The sequence below is a fragment of the Kryptolebias marmoratus genome, linkage group LG19 (assembly GCF_001649575.2).
Source record: "Kryptolebias marmoratus isolate JLee-2015 linkage group LG19, ASM164957v2, whole genome shotgun sequence".
In the NCBI taxonomy this organism is placed as follows: Eukaryota; Metazoa; Chordata; class Actinopteri; order Cyprinodontiformes; family Rivulidae; genus Kryptolebias; species Kryptolebias marmoratus.
Genome location: NC_051448.1, coordinates 13,105,557 through 13,122,767, shown reverse-complemented (window position 1 = coordinate 13,122,767; position 17,211 = coordinate 13,105,557). Strand labels below are relative to the sequence as shown.

Here is a 17,211-nt window from a genome sequence, read left to right as displayed (position 1 = left end):
CAATATCTGGCAAACCGGACTGAGTTATAGCTATTTTTTGTGTGTGCTACGGTCGATTCGTTTCGATCTCAAATCGAGTTGGCTCCAACGGGTTAATCGGTTGTAGATGCATGCCCGACGATTAATCTTGGAGTCTCCTCAAAATCTATCTAATGGTAAATGAGATGTTTTGCTAACAGACAAAAGGGGCTGACTCCAGCAGTGAATGCTGAGGTTTAGGCAAAGATCGTGTGAGATGAGATGGAGGAAACAATGCTCAGCAGTTTCCACACCAAGTTCTAGCTCAATAGCTGTAAAATGAGCTGAGTTGTAGCCATCTTTGGGCTAGCTTTGTGGCGGCCATCTTGAATCAGGGCGACTCAGCTGTAGATGTTACTCTCTGAGAGTTTCATAAAAATCCAGGCGGTGCTTCATGAGATCTGCAAAACACATGAGAAAACAATCTAACTTTCTTTTTTTCTTCTTCTTCTTCTTCTTCTTTAAACTTGGCGTGAATTGTGTGTGTGTGCCACCAAGTTGAGCGCGCGCAAAGAGCAAGTTGAGCGCGCGCAGTGAGCAAGCGAGCAATCAGCCAATCAGGCGCCTCCGAGCCCGTTGGCTGTCAGCCGCCAGCGTGACACAGGCACAGTGCGCAGAGACGCCGAGAGAGAAGGAAGAGCCGCTTTGAGGCGTACACACACACGCCGGGGCTACGGAACCGAGCGAACACCCAAACTTTCTCATCAACAGAATTAGTCTAACCGGGGAGCGATTAGTTGTCTCTCTTCACCCTGCTCCTCCTCCTCCTGCCCCCCCGAACCTGAGTTCGAGTTACACGCAAGGAGCGAGGCTACAAGTTTCACATGGACACACTCTGCTTCTTCTCCTTGGAGTCGGCTGGCCCGCGACAAGCATGATGGGATTATTCTTGTAATGTGGATTGCTACCGCGTCCCAAGAAAGCAGGGATCTGCCTCGGAACGATGTGAGACGCTTTGGCTCCTGGATTCTCGCCTTTCTGGATATCTTGAAAACCATTGGAAACAGTTGAGGGCTTTAGGGCTTTTTTTTTTTTTTTTTTTTTTTTTTTCCTTTTGGAGTGTGTGTTCGTGAGAGCGCGTGCGGGGTGCGAGGTGTGTGCGTGAGTGCGTATTTGCTCCCAGCCCTTTTTCGGGACCAGCATGGATTTACAACCCCCGGCCCCCTTTTCAGACAACTTCTTCTAACTTGTTGTTTTTTGTTTTGTTTTTTTTCTTTTGGTTTTTGTGTTGCGTTTGTGTCAAACAAACAAACAAAACAAACAAAGTTCTGGACAAAACAGCTTCCATCTTGGACGCTCAAGTTTGAAATCGCTGCTTTTATTTTTATTTTTTGTTTTAATTTTTGTCCTAATTTATTTGAATTCACTTATTTTTGGACTGGATTTCCAACATCATGAACATTATTGACAGTTTGACACTATTATTTTTGACGCTGTCAGCTGTCAAGGTGAGTGTGCTCCTGAGCGCAAACTGGAACTAAGAGGTGGGGGGGGGGGGAATACAGGAAAAATAGTCAGTTGACCTTCGTTTGTGGTCACTAATGTGCAGCTTGTCCTTGTCTCTCTCCTTCTAGGCCACCGTTCAAACAAGCTCAAATGTTTTAGTGGCCTTTTTGGGGGGGTTGGTTAGGGGCGATTTAAACAGCCTTTACGCACAAAAAAAGCGTGACGCCGCATACAGACCATCCACTCCTCGGTGGTGCGTTTGTTTCTGTCCTGCCAATGTGGCACAAGTGGCGATGTCTTTAATATCTACGTATACATTTATATTTCCTAATGTTGTGAAGTTTGACGCGGGGGCAGATTGCAGGCCTTTGCTCCAAAAGCACCTTGGAGATATTATTACATTTAAAGGCGCAGCGGCTCCATTCTAGATCAGGACATGTGAGCAGGTTCGCGACTCGTGCTTCAGGTTTTTTTTTTTTTTTTAACTGGACTACAACCAGGACTTTAGGTTTTACGACAAAACCAAACACGATCGGGTCGTTTATTATGGCTGTTTGAGCCTAAATAATCATTAATGGAGGGAGGGTGTATGGCTTTGAGCAAAGGTTTCAAGGTGAAAAAAAGAAAAGAACGGCAACACACCACCACAGGAGGTGTCTGCTGTTTCCTGTGACTTGATTGGACTTTAAAAGACAATTCCCAGCTCTCTGCCACTTAAAAAGAACCAAGCCTCCCCTGTGCCTTTTTTATTCTCACACGTCTTATTCCTAAATGATTAAAGCGTTTGTTGAAATACGGACAGCTGATTGGGCTGCCCATCTATCCGTCGCAGCTTGCGCCCGCTAATAATACAGTGTATATGGGGTTTTGGAAGGAGGGGGTGTCTCAGCACACAAGCTTGGACCCTCTCACGCCACCAGAAGTGGGCGGAGCCTCTAAATAAACCAATCTTTTCCTCCTTTTTTGTTTCGTAAAAGTCGGCTTCCTCGGATTCATTCAGCGGCACATGCCGGTGTTGTGTCGAGATCTGTTCCCCCAGTAACTTGGCTCCGTTTCCCTCCCCGTTATTAAACCATGGGGTGCTACCAAAAAAAAAAAACACATCTCTTTTAGTCCATTGTAGCAGGGGGGATAAAAACACATCCTGGTGGCTTGGGAGGAAATCATGATGACACATGTGTCAAATGCATTCGCGTGAGTCATTACGTCATGACGCACATATCTTGATTTATTATGATTATTATTATTTTTTCTGCGCCAACGTTTGAACACTGTCGCCGACGGGCTGGCTCAGACCGGTGGGGGAACATAGCTCGTCACTACACCGGTCCAACAGGAGCAGGGCTCATGCAATTTTGGCGAGGTATTGCGCGAGTTGCGCGCGCTTCTATGTGGGAAAAAAAAGGAGGGGATTGAGGGGGAGGGAGGTTGTTGTAAAGAGAGTGAGGGGGGGGGGGGGCTTCAGTGAACAAATGCAGAGTTGCCAGAGCCGCCGTGGCCCCACTGCTGTGGTGACAGGCCGACATTCCTAATGGTTTTAATGGCAACGCTTATTAGAGGAGCGCCACAAGAAGGAAAACCAGCGCATGCGGTTCCAAAGTTTAGGAAGTTTTGCCACGTCGTTGATGAGGCAGAACTGAAGATCAGCCCGTCTGGCACGGCTTACCTTTGCTCAAATTAAGCCACCCACTCTTATTTAGTTTTAGTGGGCTGTATAACAGTTATAGAGCTTAATTATGGGAATGGTGCCACAAAAAGTGCCGGGTTCTTTAGTGCTAATGTGGACTGGGTGATCTCGTGTTTAGATGGTGGTGGGGAGAGAGAAATGTCAAACTGCACACCTAATCTTTTGCACAATTGGATAAGTGAAGGGCATGGGCAGCTTTTTCTTTTTTTTTCCCTGACTTCTTGCACAATCAACTGTTACTAACAGCGGCTCTTCTTTTTTTTTCCTTTGCAGAGTGCCCACATACCGAAGGAAACAGAAAGAGGTCCACATGACGGTAGGTATCCCACAGGGCACCGTGGGAATACAGTCGGTGCTGGGCTCCCTGCTTGGCACGCGGCCAACACACTGAGGGCTGCTTTAATTTCACCTTGACTTTAAAAAGAAAATTACCGCCCCCTAGTGGAAGAATTTGTCCACACCCTGTAGAGCAGGGGTCTTCAATTAGAAACAAGCCTGAAAGAAAATTCAACATGTGTAGTTATAAAATAGATCTGTATCTATATATATTCATACAAAACACATTTATGACATAAATTAAATTGTTTTTTGACCAACTAGGCAACAGCTGTGGCACAGTGGTTATAGCTGGTGTCTTTCTGTGTGGCGTTTGGGTTTTCTCCTAGTGTTCCTCCTCCCACAGACCAAAAACATGCATTTTAGGTTAGGTTGATCCTCAGCTTGTTACTCGGTGCGAGTTAGAATGGTCGCTCGTCTCCATGTGGCCCCGTGAGCCCAGGGTGCACGACGCCTCGTGCCCAATGACCGTTGCAGATGGGCACCAGCTCGTCCTGACCATGAACACGAAGGGGGGTTAAGAAAATGGATGGATAAATTAAAGTTAGTATTTAAAGTGACCCCAACATGTCAAACCAGAATCCAGCCCCCTTCACCCGAGATTTGAATCTAATTGTTCACCCTGAATAACATTGAGGTTGACCTGAGGAAATGTTTTTGTTGCCACTCTTTTTGTTTTGTTTTTTAATTCACAGAACAGAATGTCACTCTGTTCTTTGGCCTCACAGTTCCTTTCTTCTTTTATTATTTTTTTTTTTCCACAATTGCCCAATCTTAATTTGAACAATTGTAAGCTGGAGTTCATGATGTTGCTCAGGCGCAATGTGTTTGGTTTGGCTTCCCGTGGGGCCATCAGGCTGGGCCTCAGTGATGTTTCAGGAGTGTTGTCAGTCCATGGGCTAATATCTTTCTCAAGAGCAGGACTCCTGCAAAGACCATGAGGAGGAGGGGGGGAGAGGGAGTAGACTGAAGGTGAAAACGCAGACTACAGTCTCAGTAGACGGTGTGAATGACAGCAAGCGAGCTGTAAAAATCAAGGTTTGGGATGGAGGGGGTCCCCATTGATGAACAGTTGAAAAACTTGTTAATGACTAATTATGTAAGCCTTTGTAAAGTAGGCCAATCAGTGTTTGCTTATATAAACCAAGTGCCTTGGAGTGGAACAATAGGAATTAAAACGTGTGTGTGCACGTCTCTGAGTGTTTCCACTTCATTCTTTTACTCCGCTGTGCGCCTGCCAGCATTTTATTCAAATTGTAACTTACAGTAGGCGTGTTGTGTTGCTTCCACAGAACCGACGTCCCATTTTATAACTTTTCTCACTTTATCCCTCCCATCTCCTACAGTGATCCCTTTAATGGAGGTGTACAACAAGAGTTTGTGTCAGCCACGAGAGATGCTGGTGGATATTCTACAGGAGTACCCGGACGAGGTGGAATACATCTTTATCCCATCCTGTGTGGTGTTGAAGCGCTGCGCTGGCTGCTGCAGCGACGAGTTGCTTCAGTGCACGCCGACAGCTACCTACAACGTTACAATGGAGGTAAAGCTTCGCGTTAAGCTGCGGTTTTATATTACACCTCTACAATTACTCAATTTTTGCAAAGATTTCAGCTGGATTGGGATGTTTTTGTTCGCTGTCTGGTTACATAAATGGTTTAAATGTCACCCGAAGGGGCACAAATCCACCTAAGCTGAGAGCCCTGACAGAGCTTGGCATTTAAAAAGGCCCTGTGATGTGTTCAAGTGCACGTAGTTTAAAAGGCTGCTCAGACTTGGACATTCAAAGAGGTCTTCCATTTCTATTTTTTGCAATTGGCTTTTATCAGAGTCTGTGTGTGCCTCTTTGAATCACTGAAAGGTAAAATTTGTGACATTTTTGTGTTTAATTTGAAGAAACGTGCGCAAAGATCTCCCCAAACGTTGCTTCTTTTCCTTTCAAATCTCATTTCTTTGGCAGTATTTCGGCTGTATTCCACCAAAACTAAAACATGCCAACAAATCCTGTTGAACATCTTAAATGTCTTGTTTTTGACTCGATCCTCCTCTTTCTAGAGATTTTCAGCCAATCAGGAGCCCGCAGTTCCTGATGAGCTGCACATCCTTCAACCATCTAATCATCCGATGAGGAGGATAGAAAACACCACAAAACTCCCATAGTTCCTAAATAAAAATTCACATTTGATAAAAGCAGAAAGTTATTGTTTTAGATTAAGAAAACAGAATTTGAGTCGCATCTGAATCCATTTGAACAAAGTCTGACTTTTCTTTCTTTCTCCTTTTTTCCTAATTTGTATAATTACGACTGATTTCCTTCTCCTTCTCTTGTTTTTACAGATTAAAAGAATAAAGCTCCAAAGGCAACAAAATAACGTTTTCATGAGTTTTACAGAACACAGCGCATGTGAGTGCAGGTAAGGAATCTGAAAACGCAAACACACCACTGAAAAGCAAATCACAACACCATTGTGTAGCAGGGCAGAGCTTGGCCGAACACATCATGCGAAGTTATTGTATTCAGCTCGCCCCCCGACACATTCAGTAGATGGAAATCACTCTTATCTTATCTCGGTTTCTTCCAGTTGGCTGATTTTTTTATTTGTAAAAAAAAAAGAAAGTCCAGAGCAAGTTCAGACATAATTTAATGTCATTCCGTGGCATCGCTGAGGTTCTGTCGCATGTTAAGGTCCTTCCGAAATCTATTGGTGCTGTAGTTGGTCATCCTCTATGTCATTGGCTAGGCCAAGTGGGGCCAACACCAAAAAACAAATCATACAGTTTAATGTAAATGCTGCATTATAAACCTTTTAATTCACCATTAATGTTAGATTACACAGTTGCTTTGACGGCTGCACCGGAAGTGCTACAACTAGCTGCTACCACCTCTGAATTAGCCGTTAGCTCGTCAGTCTGGTCAGAATTGATCTCTAATTTCAAACAGAGGCCTTCAATTGATCAACTAAGCTTTTATAGGACAAAGTCTTCACTTCATCATCTATCATGTATGAATAGCATGGAGAATCTCTTGTTATTCAGCTTGCTACAATATAACAAAACGTTACTGTTTCATTAACACGAGCGCACATAACTTAGACACAAAATTTATCTTTAGACAAATTTTGCATTTTTGTTGTCAGAAGTTGATACATTTATGGTTGTAATTTAACACAACACACGACTGAATGGAGTAAACTGAAAAAAGGTTCTGGTTATTATATGGTAACGTTTCTAATTTAACTAATTTAATGTACTTGTTCCAGTATATAAACAATGTACAGTAGAATTGTTGAGAAAACAAAGCTAGTTTATTGTCATTTATCTGATAGAAGAACATTGAAGGAGGCTAAAAGTAAAACAGTAATCATCATTTTTAAACAATGATGACTCAAACTAATCATTACCAGACCTGTCACCGGTCTTTGAGCATGTGTTGTTCCCTGTTGGACTGCTACAGACATCCGTCTTTTTGCTTTTTCAAATCCAGACTCTAATGTTTGCAGAGATTTGGGCTTTGACGCAGCAGCTCAGAGGGGACATTAAGTGTCCTCCCTTTTTACCGGATCATCTAAAAAGAAAACAAGCAGCAGGGACAACAGCCCCGACTGAGGGCAGAGCCGAGTTACTCAATCTTCACTTTACGTCTCCTATTTGCGTAATTTGTTCAAGCGTAAATGTTTCTCCAGGGAATCACTCTGGCAATTTGTCCAACCTCTAACTTAAAACAAATAACGCTCAGACAAGTTGTTTCTTATCTATTGCTGTTTAGTTTTAAAGACTTTAATCAGTTTTTTTCACCTCAGTTTTAAATTAGCTTTAATTTTTGTAAAAAATTAAATATGACCTACTAAATTATAAAACAAATTCATGATTTTACTACCAACGCACACTACTATTGTTGATGACTTATAATAGTGGAAGCAGACTAAACAATAAGTTATATAGTTGGTAAAAATGATGTAACACTGGGACCAATAGGATGACAATCTAAATTTAAATTATGAAACACTTACTCAAGCTTTAGTTGTTTTTTCTTGATGTGTTTTTATGACAGAGTTGTAATTCATTCTCCACCTTTGAGAACCTTCTGAAACTGGGCGCAGAGGTAGCATGGGCAATACATGCAAATTTGGTGCAAAACTTCAAAAATGATAAAAGAATTGGCCTTGATAGCAGATACAGATGCAGGACACAGATAACCTATGCCTTAAAAGGCAAAAATGAGTCACCTTTAGATGATGTACATGTACATAACATGCATTTCCATCTCCATAGTTTCTTCAGTATGTATGTGGATTGGCCTGCAAAACAGAAACTTGGCCATAAATCCACGACCATCCTGAAGAAAAGTGTTTCCTAACATTATTGGCAAATTGCTACCTGCAAAGCGTGCCAGCAGGTTTATTGCTCCACATCCTCTTATCGTCAGAAGCCGTCACATGAACGAGAAGTGAAACAAACCTTTCAGCTCTCCATTGTGGACGTGTTTCTGAACAAGTGTGTGGATCCATTGACGAACCCGCCCCTCCGCGTCCCCAATCGTCTGCAGCATTATTTCCCAACTGCTCTGTTTGTTTTACTAAGCCAGGCGTTTGAAAGCCAGTTTTGATCAAAGTTTTGTGTAAATGACAGTGATGTAACATGATCTGAGGGGATTAAAGTGAGTCACCCCATGCTGAAAAATCAGTCTCTGACGGTCTTTACGTGTATCTGTTTACCAGTGAACAATTAACACGCTGTACACTAATGTCTTGTTCTGTTGTTGCCTTTCAGGTTAAAGCCAGAAGTGAATAGAGTAACAGAAAAGTGAGTACCGCAGCTCTTTCTGCATGGAGTTTGGGGGCAATTGAGGGATGGGGGGAGGGGACAATGAGCGACTTGACATTTGGTGTTGCTTTGCACACAAGCTCACTCTCGGTCACCCGCAACTCTCAGCCTTTGTGACAATTGACTGTAATATACACCCCTAATTGTTTGTTAATTTCTCACTAATTTATTTAATTGTTTTTACGAAAACAGTCCATAATAACTATTTAATGTCTAAGTGAATAAAGTACATGGAATCATCTCATGAGTAGCATGTGTTAGCATGTTGTGATCTGATAATGAACACAAGGAATGCCAAATAAATCATCAGATGAATGTCTGACTCTTGATGAAGCCATTGTTCTGTCTGTATACCTGTTTCTGCCTTTTCTATTTCATTTTTACATTCGTCTGTTAACTTTTTACATCCCACTTACCATCTGTTACTCCTGCTTCTAATTGCTCTGATTGAGATAAGCGTTTCTGAAGACCTGTGGAGATTTCTGTTAACGGTCCCAGCTAAGTGATCTTTCTATCCCACTTGATACGAGTCAGTGTTCTAAGGGTCATTAAAGCTCTTTAATCCTCCCTCTACAAGTAGTCGTTAATATTTTTCCATTGTGCAGTTGTTGTCGGTCATATTTTGGTTTTATGTCAGGTCGTCTGTCATATAGATAAGGCTCAGCTTTGAGACCTTCTCTTTAACCTTGTCTCAGCTGTTTACGAGTCTGGCTTTGGTGGCGTGCTTCTACAAAGTGATGGTCCTTGGGGTCATTCAACTTCTGCTTCTGAAACCTTCGTATGTTCATGTTAGCTTTATTACTGGCAGCTAACCTCTCGAGGTCTTCGAGTTTGTCAGGGTGAGTCATCTTGCTGAGGTTGTGAAATCAGTTAACTGTCAAAGTCTGCATTGAAATTGGACCCGATCTTGTGTCAATCAGAAGAGGAAGCCTTTACATTTACAGACATCCTGTTTGGTGGACCAGTTGGTGTCATACATGTCATCCTGTACCCCCCCGGAGCTGACTTAGCTCCGTTTGTGACTTCCGCTCTCTTTATGTTACCAAGCGATTTGGCTACAAAGGGTTTCCTTGAAAAGTTAAAACAATATTTCAGTCATGCTGACACATTTTGGTTTTGGAATGGCTATGTTAGATTGTCTTTAGGTGCCCAGTCAGTCAAAGTCTGCCACTTTGTCCAGGCTGAAGGTCAGAGGATTAATCCTGCCGGTGGATTTTAGGTTTGTAACAAGAACTAGTTCGGGTTATCTTTGGCCATGAAATCTGGGACACACTTAAGACCTGCAGAACAAGCATTGTAATGACTCAAGCCCAGATTGGTTTGATTAATGATTAAATAACATCCCAACCAGCTTCAGTTACTCCTGTAAGTATCGCTGATTTGCAGCTGTTAGAATGCTAACACGCTAAGCTAAGATGCTAACATGTCGAATCCGAAAAGCTGCGCTAAACATCAACATGTAGCTGAAAGAGCCACAGCACTTAAATTATCACAGAGCAGCTAGCATGGCTTAAAAAGTGAGAGCTCAGATTGTTTAAAGTAGAACCTTTTGGTGGAAAAATTATAAACCAGTAATAAATCACTTGTTGTAATAAAAATAGCTCTTTGAACAATCTTAGTTTGGAGAAAAATTTCTAACCAGTTTGACAAGCTAATGGCTAGTCAAGGTGGAGTCAAGACCGTAGTGAATTGCTGTCATCTTTAAACAACTCTCAAAAACATTATAGCTGTTCATTCAAACCTTAAGCTTTTTTAAACTTTCCCACTGTCTTCTGTTTTGCATAACATAGTTAATCTGTCAGAAATATCTGGAAAGCTCTGCTGGATGTGCACCAGCTTATGTTGTTTTTGCAGCTTGCAAAAACAACATAAATTGTACATAACAAGCTGCGTAATGTGAGTTTGATGGCAGTGTACAGATTTATAAAATACTGTTTGCATAAACAACTATAGCATTTTTTTTAAACTGGACTTATGTCTTGGCTCTGCTCAGATTAGCATTTAGTTAGTCAATCCAGTCAAAAATAAACTTTTTTTTTTTTAACTGAGATTGTTAAAATCACTAATTGATCAAAACCTTTCCACTGATGTCCTATTTTAAAAGATCTGAATTACCGCTTCAAGTTTTATGTTTTGTTTTGTTTTATGATAGTACCGCCACAATATTCCTATCTCTCTGAAATATGCTTTCTGTGTGGTACTTTATTGGCGCTTAGCTGGTGGTGAACAGGTGGAAGGAGAGGCAAAAACTCCAAACATTCACAGAACTTAGGTTTATTAAACAGAGCTGCCAACGTTTCAGTCTTTTAACAGACGACATCAGCTTATGAAACTTGTGCACCAAACTGAATGCAGTATTGCATTTAGATCATAAAAACATGCAGTGAGAGGATAAAACTTAGGACATTAGTGTCTTTGTGTTGGATTATCTAACCTGCTGCCTCTAAGATAATTACACGACTGCCATTTCTGTTCCATGGACTGGAGCAGAAACTTGGCTAATGTGCTAAAAATAAATTTAAAGGCAGAAAAACTAAATCCTCCCTATAAGAAACCCTTAAAGTTTTTTGCTCTTGTGTTTGAACGTAGCAATAATTAAACACGACTAAAGTTTTGTCTAATACCAGGCGCCAGGTGTGTTAAACTTGTGTGTCGATTCGAAACCAAAATGTGTGGGTTCACAAGTGAACGTTTTGTCGCCACGTAAGAAGCGGCGCATGCACTCGGTCCCGTTATGTAAATCCTTGTGACCGTGAAATTGTATGCACATAAACAAGCCTGAGTTACATTCCAATCTTGACTATGAATGAACGTATACACTCCTAATGAATCATTTGCATATAAAAAAAACAAAAAACAAACAAAAAAAAAAAACCTTAACACCACAAGTCATTAGACGTGTCAGTGAAAACAAGTGCACAAAGAAAGTACAACTCTACTGAAAGTGGACAAAAGAAAAGTTTTTGTTTCTGTTTTTGTTCCTTGGTTTTTTGCCATTACGGACTTAAAGAGCTTCAAACGTAACATGCATATACACTTAAATTTGAGCACATTCTCATTGGACGTCCTTTACAGCGAAGAAGCACACATACGGTTGTTGTGCCCACACATTGTTTATACATCCAACCCTTTGTATGCGCTTCATAAGCACACTTCTGTTTGTTGTCATTGTACTCCTTTCTGAAACAAGTTGAATCAGCTCTAAAGAGTTGACCCAGATATGTTGAAAGATGCCGTTTTGGTGAAGTCCGAGCCTTTTGTCCTCAATTCATCCGGGAAATTTCCGCCCACGACAAGCCTCACACTGTTAATTGGTTTCACTCTTTGCAGAGTCATTGTGCTGGTATATAAGAACAAGCTCTCTGAAATAGTCCTTTGAAACCAGGTTGGACAATGAAATTATTTTCTCACAGATCAAACTGCCGGATGTGGATAAATCTGGGTGTTTCTTTTTTTTCCTCTCTTTTTAAAAAAGTGTCACTGGAAGCATTGAGACATGCCTGATGCTTTTTCTCATAAACCTGAAAAGTTGATTCTGGTAGAGTCCAGTCAGTAACAAGAATCTAGTTGAGTCTGTTTTGACAGGCAACTTGTCTTGACTGATAAATGATCATTCTCATGCATTTCAATTGATCATCATCACACGTTTCCTTTAGCAATCATTAATGTAAGATGTTAACGTATCAGTTCATCTTTACCGTCAGTCTCTCAGGCATCTCTCTGCGTTGTTGTCCTCTTTCTCTTGCAGAAAATCCGGGAAAGGCAAAGGCAAAGGCCAAAAGAAAAAGCGAAAGAAAAACCGTGACAAAACAATTCATGATGCGTATGTCAGCTCCGCCTTCTCCACCTACCTGCACCTGAGTGTTGCGCTTCTCATAATTAAGCTAATTTGGGAGGAGCTTTTTTGCCTTTTTTAATTTGTACCATTTAATATACCCGTCAGCCATATGAATTAGCATGTCGCTTCCCTGTATTGTCCTAACTTTGTCTCGTCAGCCATGCTTTACAAATTTGGAAAAAGAGAAACTCTATATCTAAGTTGGCCTGTTTGCCAGGGGTTTATACTAATGTAGCTTTTCTAAACTTATTTAATAACCAGGGAATTGTAGCAAAGTTTGCCACCTCACAAGAGAAGAACCAACTCAACTTCTCAAAAATGATCAACTAATCTGAGCACGAATGAAAACGAGTATGACACTGGACTAATGATTGGGATGAGAATCTGCAAATCCAAACAGCTTGTCTTGGTAGTTAGCAGACTGATTGATAGACCCGTTAAAAGAAGCTGGGGTGATCGGACCTTCGATCAGCGGTTAGCTGTAACCCGAACCTTGTACTGCAACAGATCACAGATCCACCAGCATGGCTTTAGAGACTGACTCATGCTGTTCTGTTATCTGTGCTGGGATCGCCAAGACTGTAATCGTGGCCCTGTCCTCAGTGTTGAGTCTGTGCTGCTTTGCTGTGTCTTGTACCCATCTCCGTGCTTCTCTTTGCTCTTTTCATCCTAAACAACTGTTTTTGTTGCCCCGTGCCAAATGCTGGTACTTTTTTATGTAATGTGAAGATATGAGTGATTGCTATCTATTGCTCTCTCTGCTTTTTTGTTGGCTTTTTTTTTTTTTTTTTTTTGCTGTTTTGCAAATACTGTTTTTGTTTTGATGTTTGCCTACTTTTGTGTCTGAAAACAGAAAAATAACTTATATTTTATTCAAAACTAATATAAATGACCTCATTGTTTCTTCAGTGTACAGACTGTGAACATATTCTACCTGTATGTTCATTTTGTAAATTGTATATTGTAAAGTCAGTGGTTTATCTGAGCCTTAATCTTTGTAAAGAAATGTATTTTAGACCACTTTCAGCTTCTGTTTTGAATCTCATGTCTTCTCTGTGGGAAACCCAGTCTTCAGTTTTCACTCAATAAAGTGACATTGTTCTTAACGGTACACCCAACAGACCCTTGAGTCTTCTTTGTCAGGAATTGACCGTTTTTGTAAAGGGTGAGAGCGAGAAGTGTGCTGTCGATAACGTGCAGCTCGAAACCGTTTTATGTGATTTTTGTGTTGCATGAAGTGGTCTGGAGTTTTACTCACTGCATGTCTAACCCAAGTTGTCTGCGAGTGCTCCAATCAATGTGGAAGGGATGAGGGGCTGGGTGTTTCTAAAGCATAAGTTTCGTCTGCTCTGTGGGAGCCTGTGTGCAATACTGCCCAAGTATAGCATACAGGACAACCTGGCAGTGGTTTAGAGGAGGAAACTGGAGCATATGAACGGGTCGACCCTAGGGTGACCCATCATAGGTGATGATAGTACCCTGTTATAATCTGCCTCTCCCTCTTCCTCCCCATCTCTGTCTGTCTCTCTGTCTGTCCAGTGTCTGTGAGCCATGTTGTGATAACTGCACAGAGAGGAGAAAGCGTTTGTTTGTGCAGGATCCTGCAACCTGCCGGTGCTCCTGCAAACACACAGTTGAATACTGTAAAGATCGCCAGCTAGAGCTCAACGAGAAGACCTGCAAGTAAGCGTTACTGGTGGAGCTGAACTCAAGATAGAACACTTAGATGGCATTCGTAATAACACAACTAACTAAACATTCAGCTGTGTTGCAGCTTGGTAGCAGCTACCGTAGTTGGCTTGTTACCCCTTGTTTCCATTGGACGCCACTGCACCGTTTTCTGGCTGCCGGTTTTGGTTTTGTTACAGTCTTGTTGCAGTTGAATTTGACACCAGAGGAGCGCTTCAGAAGTAGAGCATATCGTTGGCTAGAGTGTACAAGTCCGATTAAGTCAAGCTAAACATCATAATCTGTGTGTTTTAGGATATCAAATAACTTGCCACTTGCCTTCTACTCCCAAAACTCCTCAAGGTAAATTTCACAACTTGTCCTCTTTAGTATTTCCTTTATCAAAAAAAAACAAAAAAAAAAACAAACAACAACAACAAAAAAGAAATCATGTGGTGTCATATGTTATGTGTTTATCAGTGGCTGAACCTCCAATTGTTCTTGCTTGAAATTCTCTAACTAGCTAAATGTTGGTCCTATGCTATCGGTTGCATTGATTTAGTGATGCACAAGTTGAGGTGTTTATATTGAAAATTGACTGGACTCTTTACAGTGTTTGTATGTCTTCCTTTCCATCTCGTCCAGTTCATGCCGGTTGACAAGGTTTTTCGTTGAAAAATTCACCAGTTAAGGCTTTTTTTTTTCTTTTTTTCTTGACAAACCCCCCCCCATAGTTGGGACAGGGGACGGAACAGGAACGCGTCGCAGCTGCATCCGGTGAAAACAAGGGGTTAGACCGAGCGGTGCAATGCAGCATTTCACTGTTTGCATGTCATCTTCTTCTCTACACCTATTTCCTTTACCATCTGGACAAGCCTACTGTTTTGAATGATTTAAAAATTTAGAGCTACTTAAGAAAAACTAACATTAAAATATAAAGTGAGGGTGGTTTACATGGGAGCAGAAACTATTACATTGTGCAGAATTCAAATTTACTGTATGTTTCCAGATTACCTCTGGGTACAATTTAAGAAGAATAATATTACTTAAGTCATTATGTTGTCCCGAGCTAAATTCAAGCCTCCAGGTTTAGTGTTCCAGTACAAAAATTCCCAAAATAACGGAGGTAAAATATTCTTGACCAGTCAGAATTTAAGAATCCACCCTCTTCTTCAAATTAAGTCTCAAGTTCAGGAGAAAAAACAAAACAAAACAAAAAAACACAAATGCTATATAATCTGGAGCACCAGATGATACAAACTGATGGAGTGATTTACCATGTACCCATCACCAGCTTCGACTGTTTATTTGTATACACATAAGAAAGCCATGCTTGTCTCCAATTTAAAATGTTTCTTACCTCCAGTAATCACATTTTTTAACCCTTTTTAATCTTTTCTTCTTGTTTAGATGTGACAAGCCGAGAAGATGAGAGAGGTGGCAGCACCAGATGTACAAGATGAAGGAATATTCTAAAGATATTTCACAGCACAGCACTTTGACCTTTGAACCGTAAGCTCTTTTCTGTGGAAAGCATTCCCCTTGGACTGACAAAGAACAAAGAGAAGGACTGGAGTTTCCTCCCTCTGTATATCTGTGTGTACATAGACCATAATAAGAGAAAAAAAAAAAGAGTACAGAATTGTTATGCTGCTACAGAAACGAATAACTAAACCCATCATTTGACTAAAAACGAACTAGCCGCCTTGTGGTTTTGCATTTCTAACAGGCTTGTGATGCAGGTGTAGTCTTATTGTTAATTCATTGTATGCAATTTCTTCACTGGATATGAGTCTACTGTGGTTGTGTCACTCATAACAAGCAAAACCTCTAGATATATTTAAATGCTACGACAGCGGGTGAGACTGAAGAAGACAAGGGTGTGTTCTTTCAAAAAAAAAAGATGGATGGACTTTGTGTTGGCCGACGCCTGCTTACGCTTTTGGACTACAACGAGACAAATGGGACAGCTGATGGAATTCTGTCTCTGCTTGATATCATTTCCTTCCCTCTGAGGACATTTGCAGGACTGACGTGGGCTTAAAGTCACTGACAATCAGAGGAGTCTCCGGAGTGGTGGTGCCATATACTTTTAAAGGGATACTGGTCAACAGTATAGCATTTAATGTTTTGCTATGTCCTACAAGAAAACCACTGAAAATATCCTATACTGTAGTTTGATTCCATTTGAAAACTGTGCCTCACATATTGTACTGATAAATCTTTCAAGTGCTTTTTAAATTATTGTTTTTTTTTCCTTTGGAGAAGAAAAAAAATTGTCAAAGTAGTTTTCTTTCTCACAACACAAGATCTATTGATTATACGTTTTCTTCTCTGAACTTGTACATACTTAATATCCCTTTATGCCATCATCCATTCTAGATAATTTATGTTATAGAGTATTTTACAGTATTCAGTCTTCTACACATATTTAATTTGGTCTATTTATATATGCCGTGTTATGAACCTGTAGCTGTCTTTTATTCCCTCATGTTTAAGGTCACTGATGGCTACTTTCAGCATGGATGCTCTCTGTGCTTTTCTATGAAATAATAAGTCAAACATGATTTGCTAACATTCCCTAAATTGATCATTTGTACTGACGTACTGATGATGTCTCCATTTCAACTCCTGTCATCTGAGGGTGTGGGTGCCATGTTGAATATTAACGTTTTGTGTGTGTCTGCAGTGTAAATGTGTGTATGAATGAATTGTTCATCTGCCTTTGCTACCTGCACATCTTTGTAGATTTAAGTAAACTGTATTTAAGTATTTAAACAAGTTAGAAGGCAATTGTGTTTTGTTTGACGTGCAAGATGCAAATTTGATTTAACTACTGCTAGCAGCCCAGTGTTCACTACCGTAACACCGCCAGAGTTTTAAACTTGGATAACAAATCTTCATTCTGTCTGCCATCAGTCTTAGAGCCTCTGTTATTAGTTATTGTTGTTTCTTCTCCACTATTAACATGTTGTTTTTTTGTGTATATGTAAAACAGTAAAGCATATTTATTTTCAAATCATATTGTTTTTATATAAAATAAGGAAAAGGTTGCTGTGTTGTGAATGTGTTTCCATGTGATTGACGTAGGCTACAGTTTTCTGATTTTTGGGTTTATTTTCAAACACCCGGCATCTGCAATGTAACGTGCAAGACGAAAAAAAAAAAAAACGGGAAAACCGAAATTTCCACGCGCTTCTCATGACAGAAAACCCTTCAGCCATATGAATAAACAGGCACTTTGACAAAGTGTGCAGCAATTTCATCTGTTAAATTAAATTTTAGATAACTATTAAGAACTGCAAGGGGAAAAAAAAAACATTGGTTTTCCTATAATTGTTATGATGGCAAATACATAAACAAATACTAATTTGTGTTTTAAAGAATTATATAG

The 17,211-nt window shown here is 40.6% G+C and overlaps 1 protein-coding gene across 3 annotated transcripts; it reads left to right on the top strand.

Moving 5' to 3' along the window:
- The first annotated feature begins 613 nt into the window (after nt 1–613).
- vegfab (vascular endothelial growth factor Ab) lies at nt 614–16,998 on the top strand. Of its 3 annotated transcripts, XM_025010527.2 has the most exons (9): nt 614–1,466; nt 3,425–3,467; nt 4,834–5,030; nt 5,825–5,901; nt 8,258–8,290; nt 12,060–12,134; nt 13,689–13,832; nt 14,133–14,180; nt 15,228–16,998. In XM_025010527.2, the coding sequence occupies exons 1-9, from the start codon at nt 1,413–1,415 to the stop codon at nt 15,247–15,249; spliced, it is 693 nt and encodes a 230-aa protein (XP_024866295.1). In that variant the 5' UTR covers nt 614–1,412; the 3' UTR covers nt 15,250–16,998. The 3 variants fall into 3 exon arrangements, with proteins under 3 accessions (XP_024866295.1, XP_024866296.1, XP_017291492.1); XM_025010528.2 differs by lacking the exon at nt 12,060–12,134 and having other exon boundaries at nt 615–1,466; XM_017436003.3 differs by lacking the exon at nt 14,133–14,180 and having other exon boundaries at nt 617–1,466.
- Nucleotides 16,999–17,211: the final 213 nt, after the last annotated feature.

Coding starts and splice junctions, on each gene's coding strand:
- vegfab (XM_025010527.2), top strand. CDS start 1,413: ATGAACATTATTGACAGTTTGACACTATTATTTTTGACGCTGTCAGCT. Junction 8,291..12,059: donor GTGAATAGAGTAACAGAAAA/GTGAGTACCGCA, acceptor TTTCTCTTGCAG/AAAATCCGGGAAAGGCAAAG. Junction 14,181..15,227: donor TACTCCCAAAACTCCTCAAG/GTAAATTTCACA, acceptor CTTCTTGTTTAG/ATGTGACAAGCCGAGAAGAT.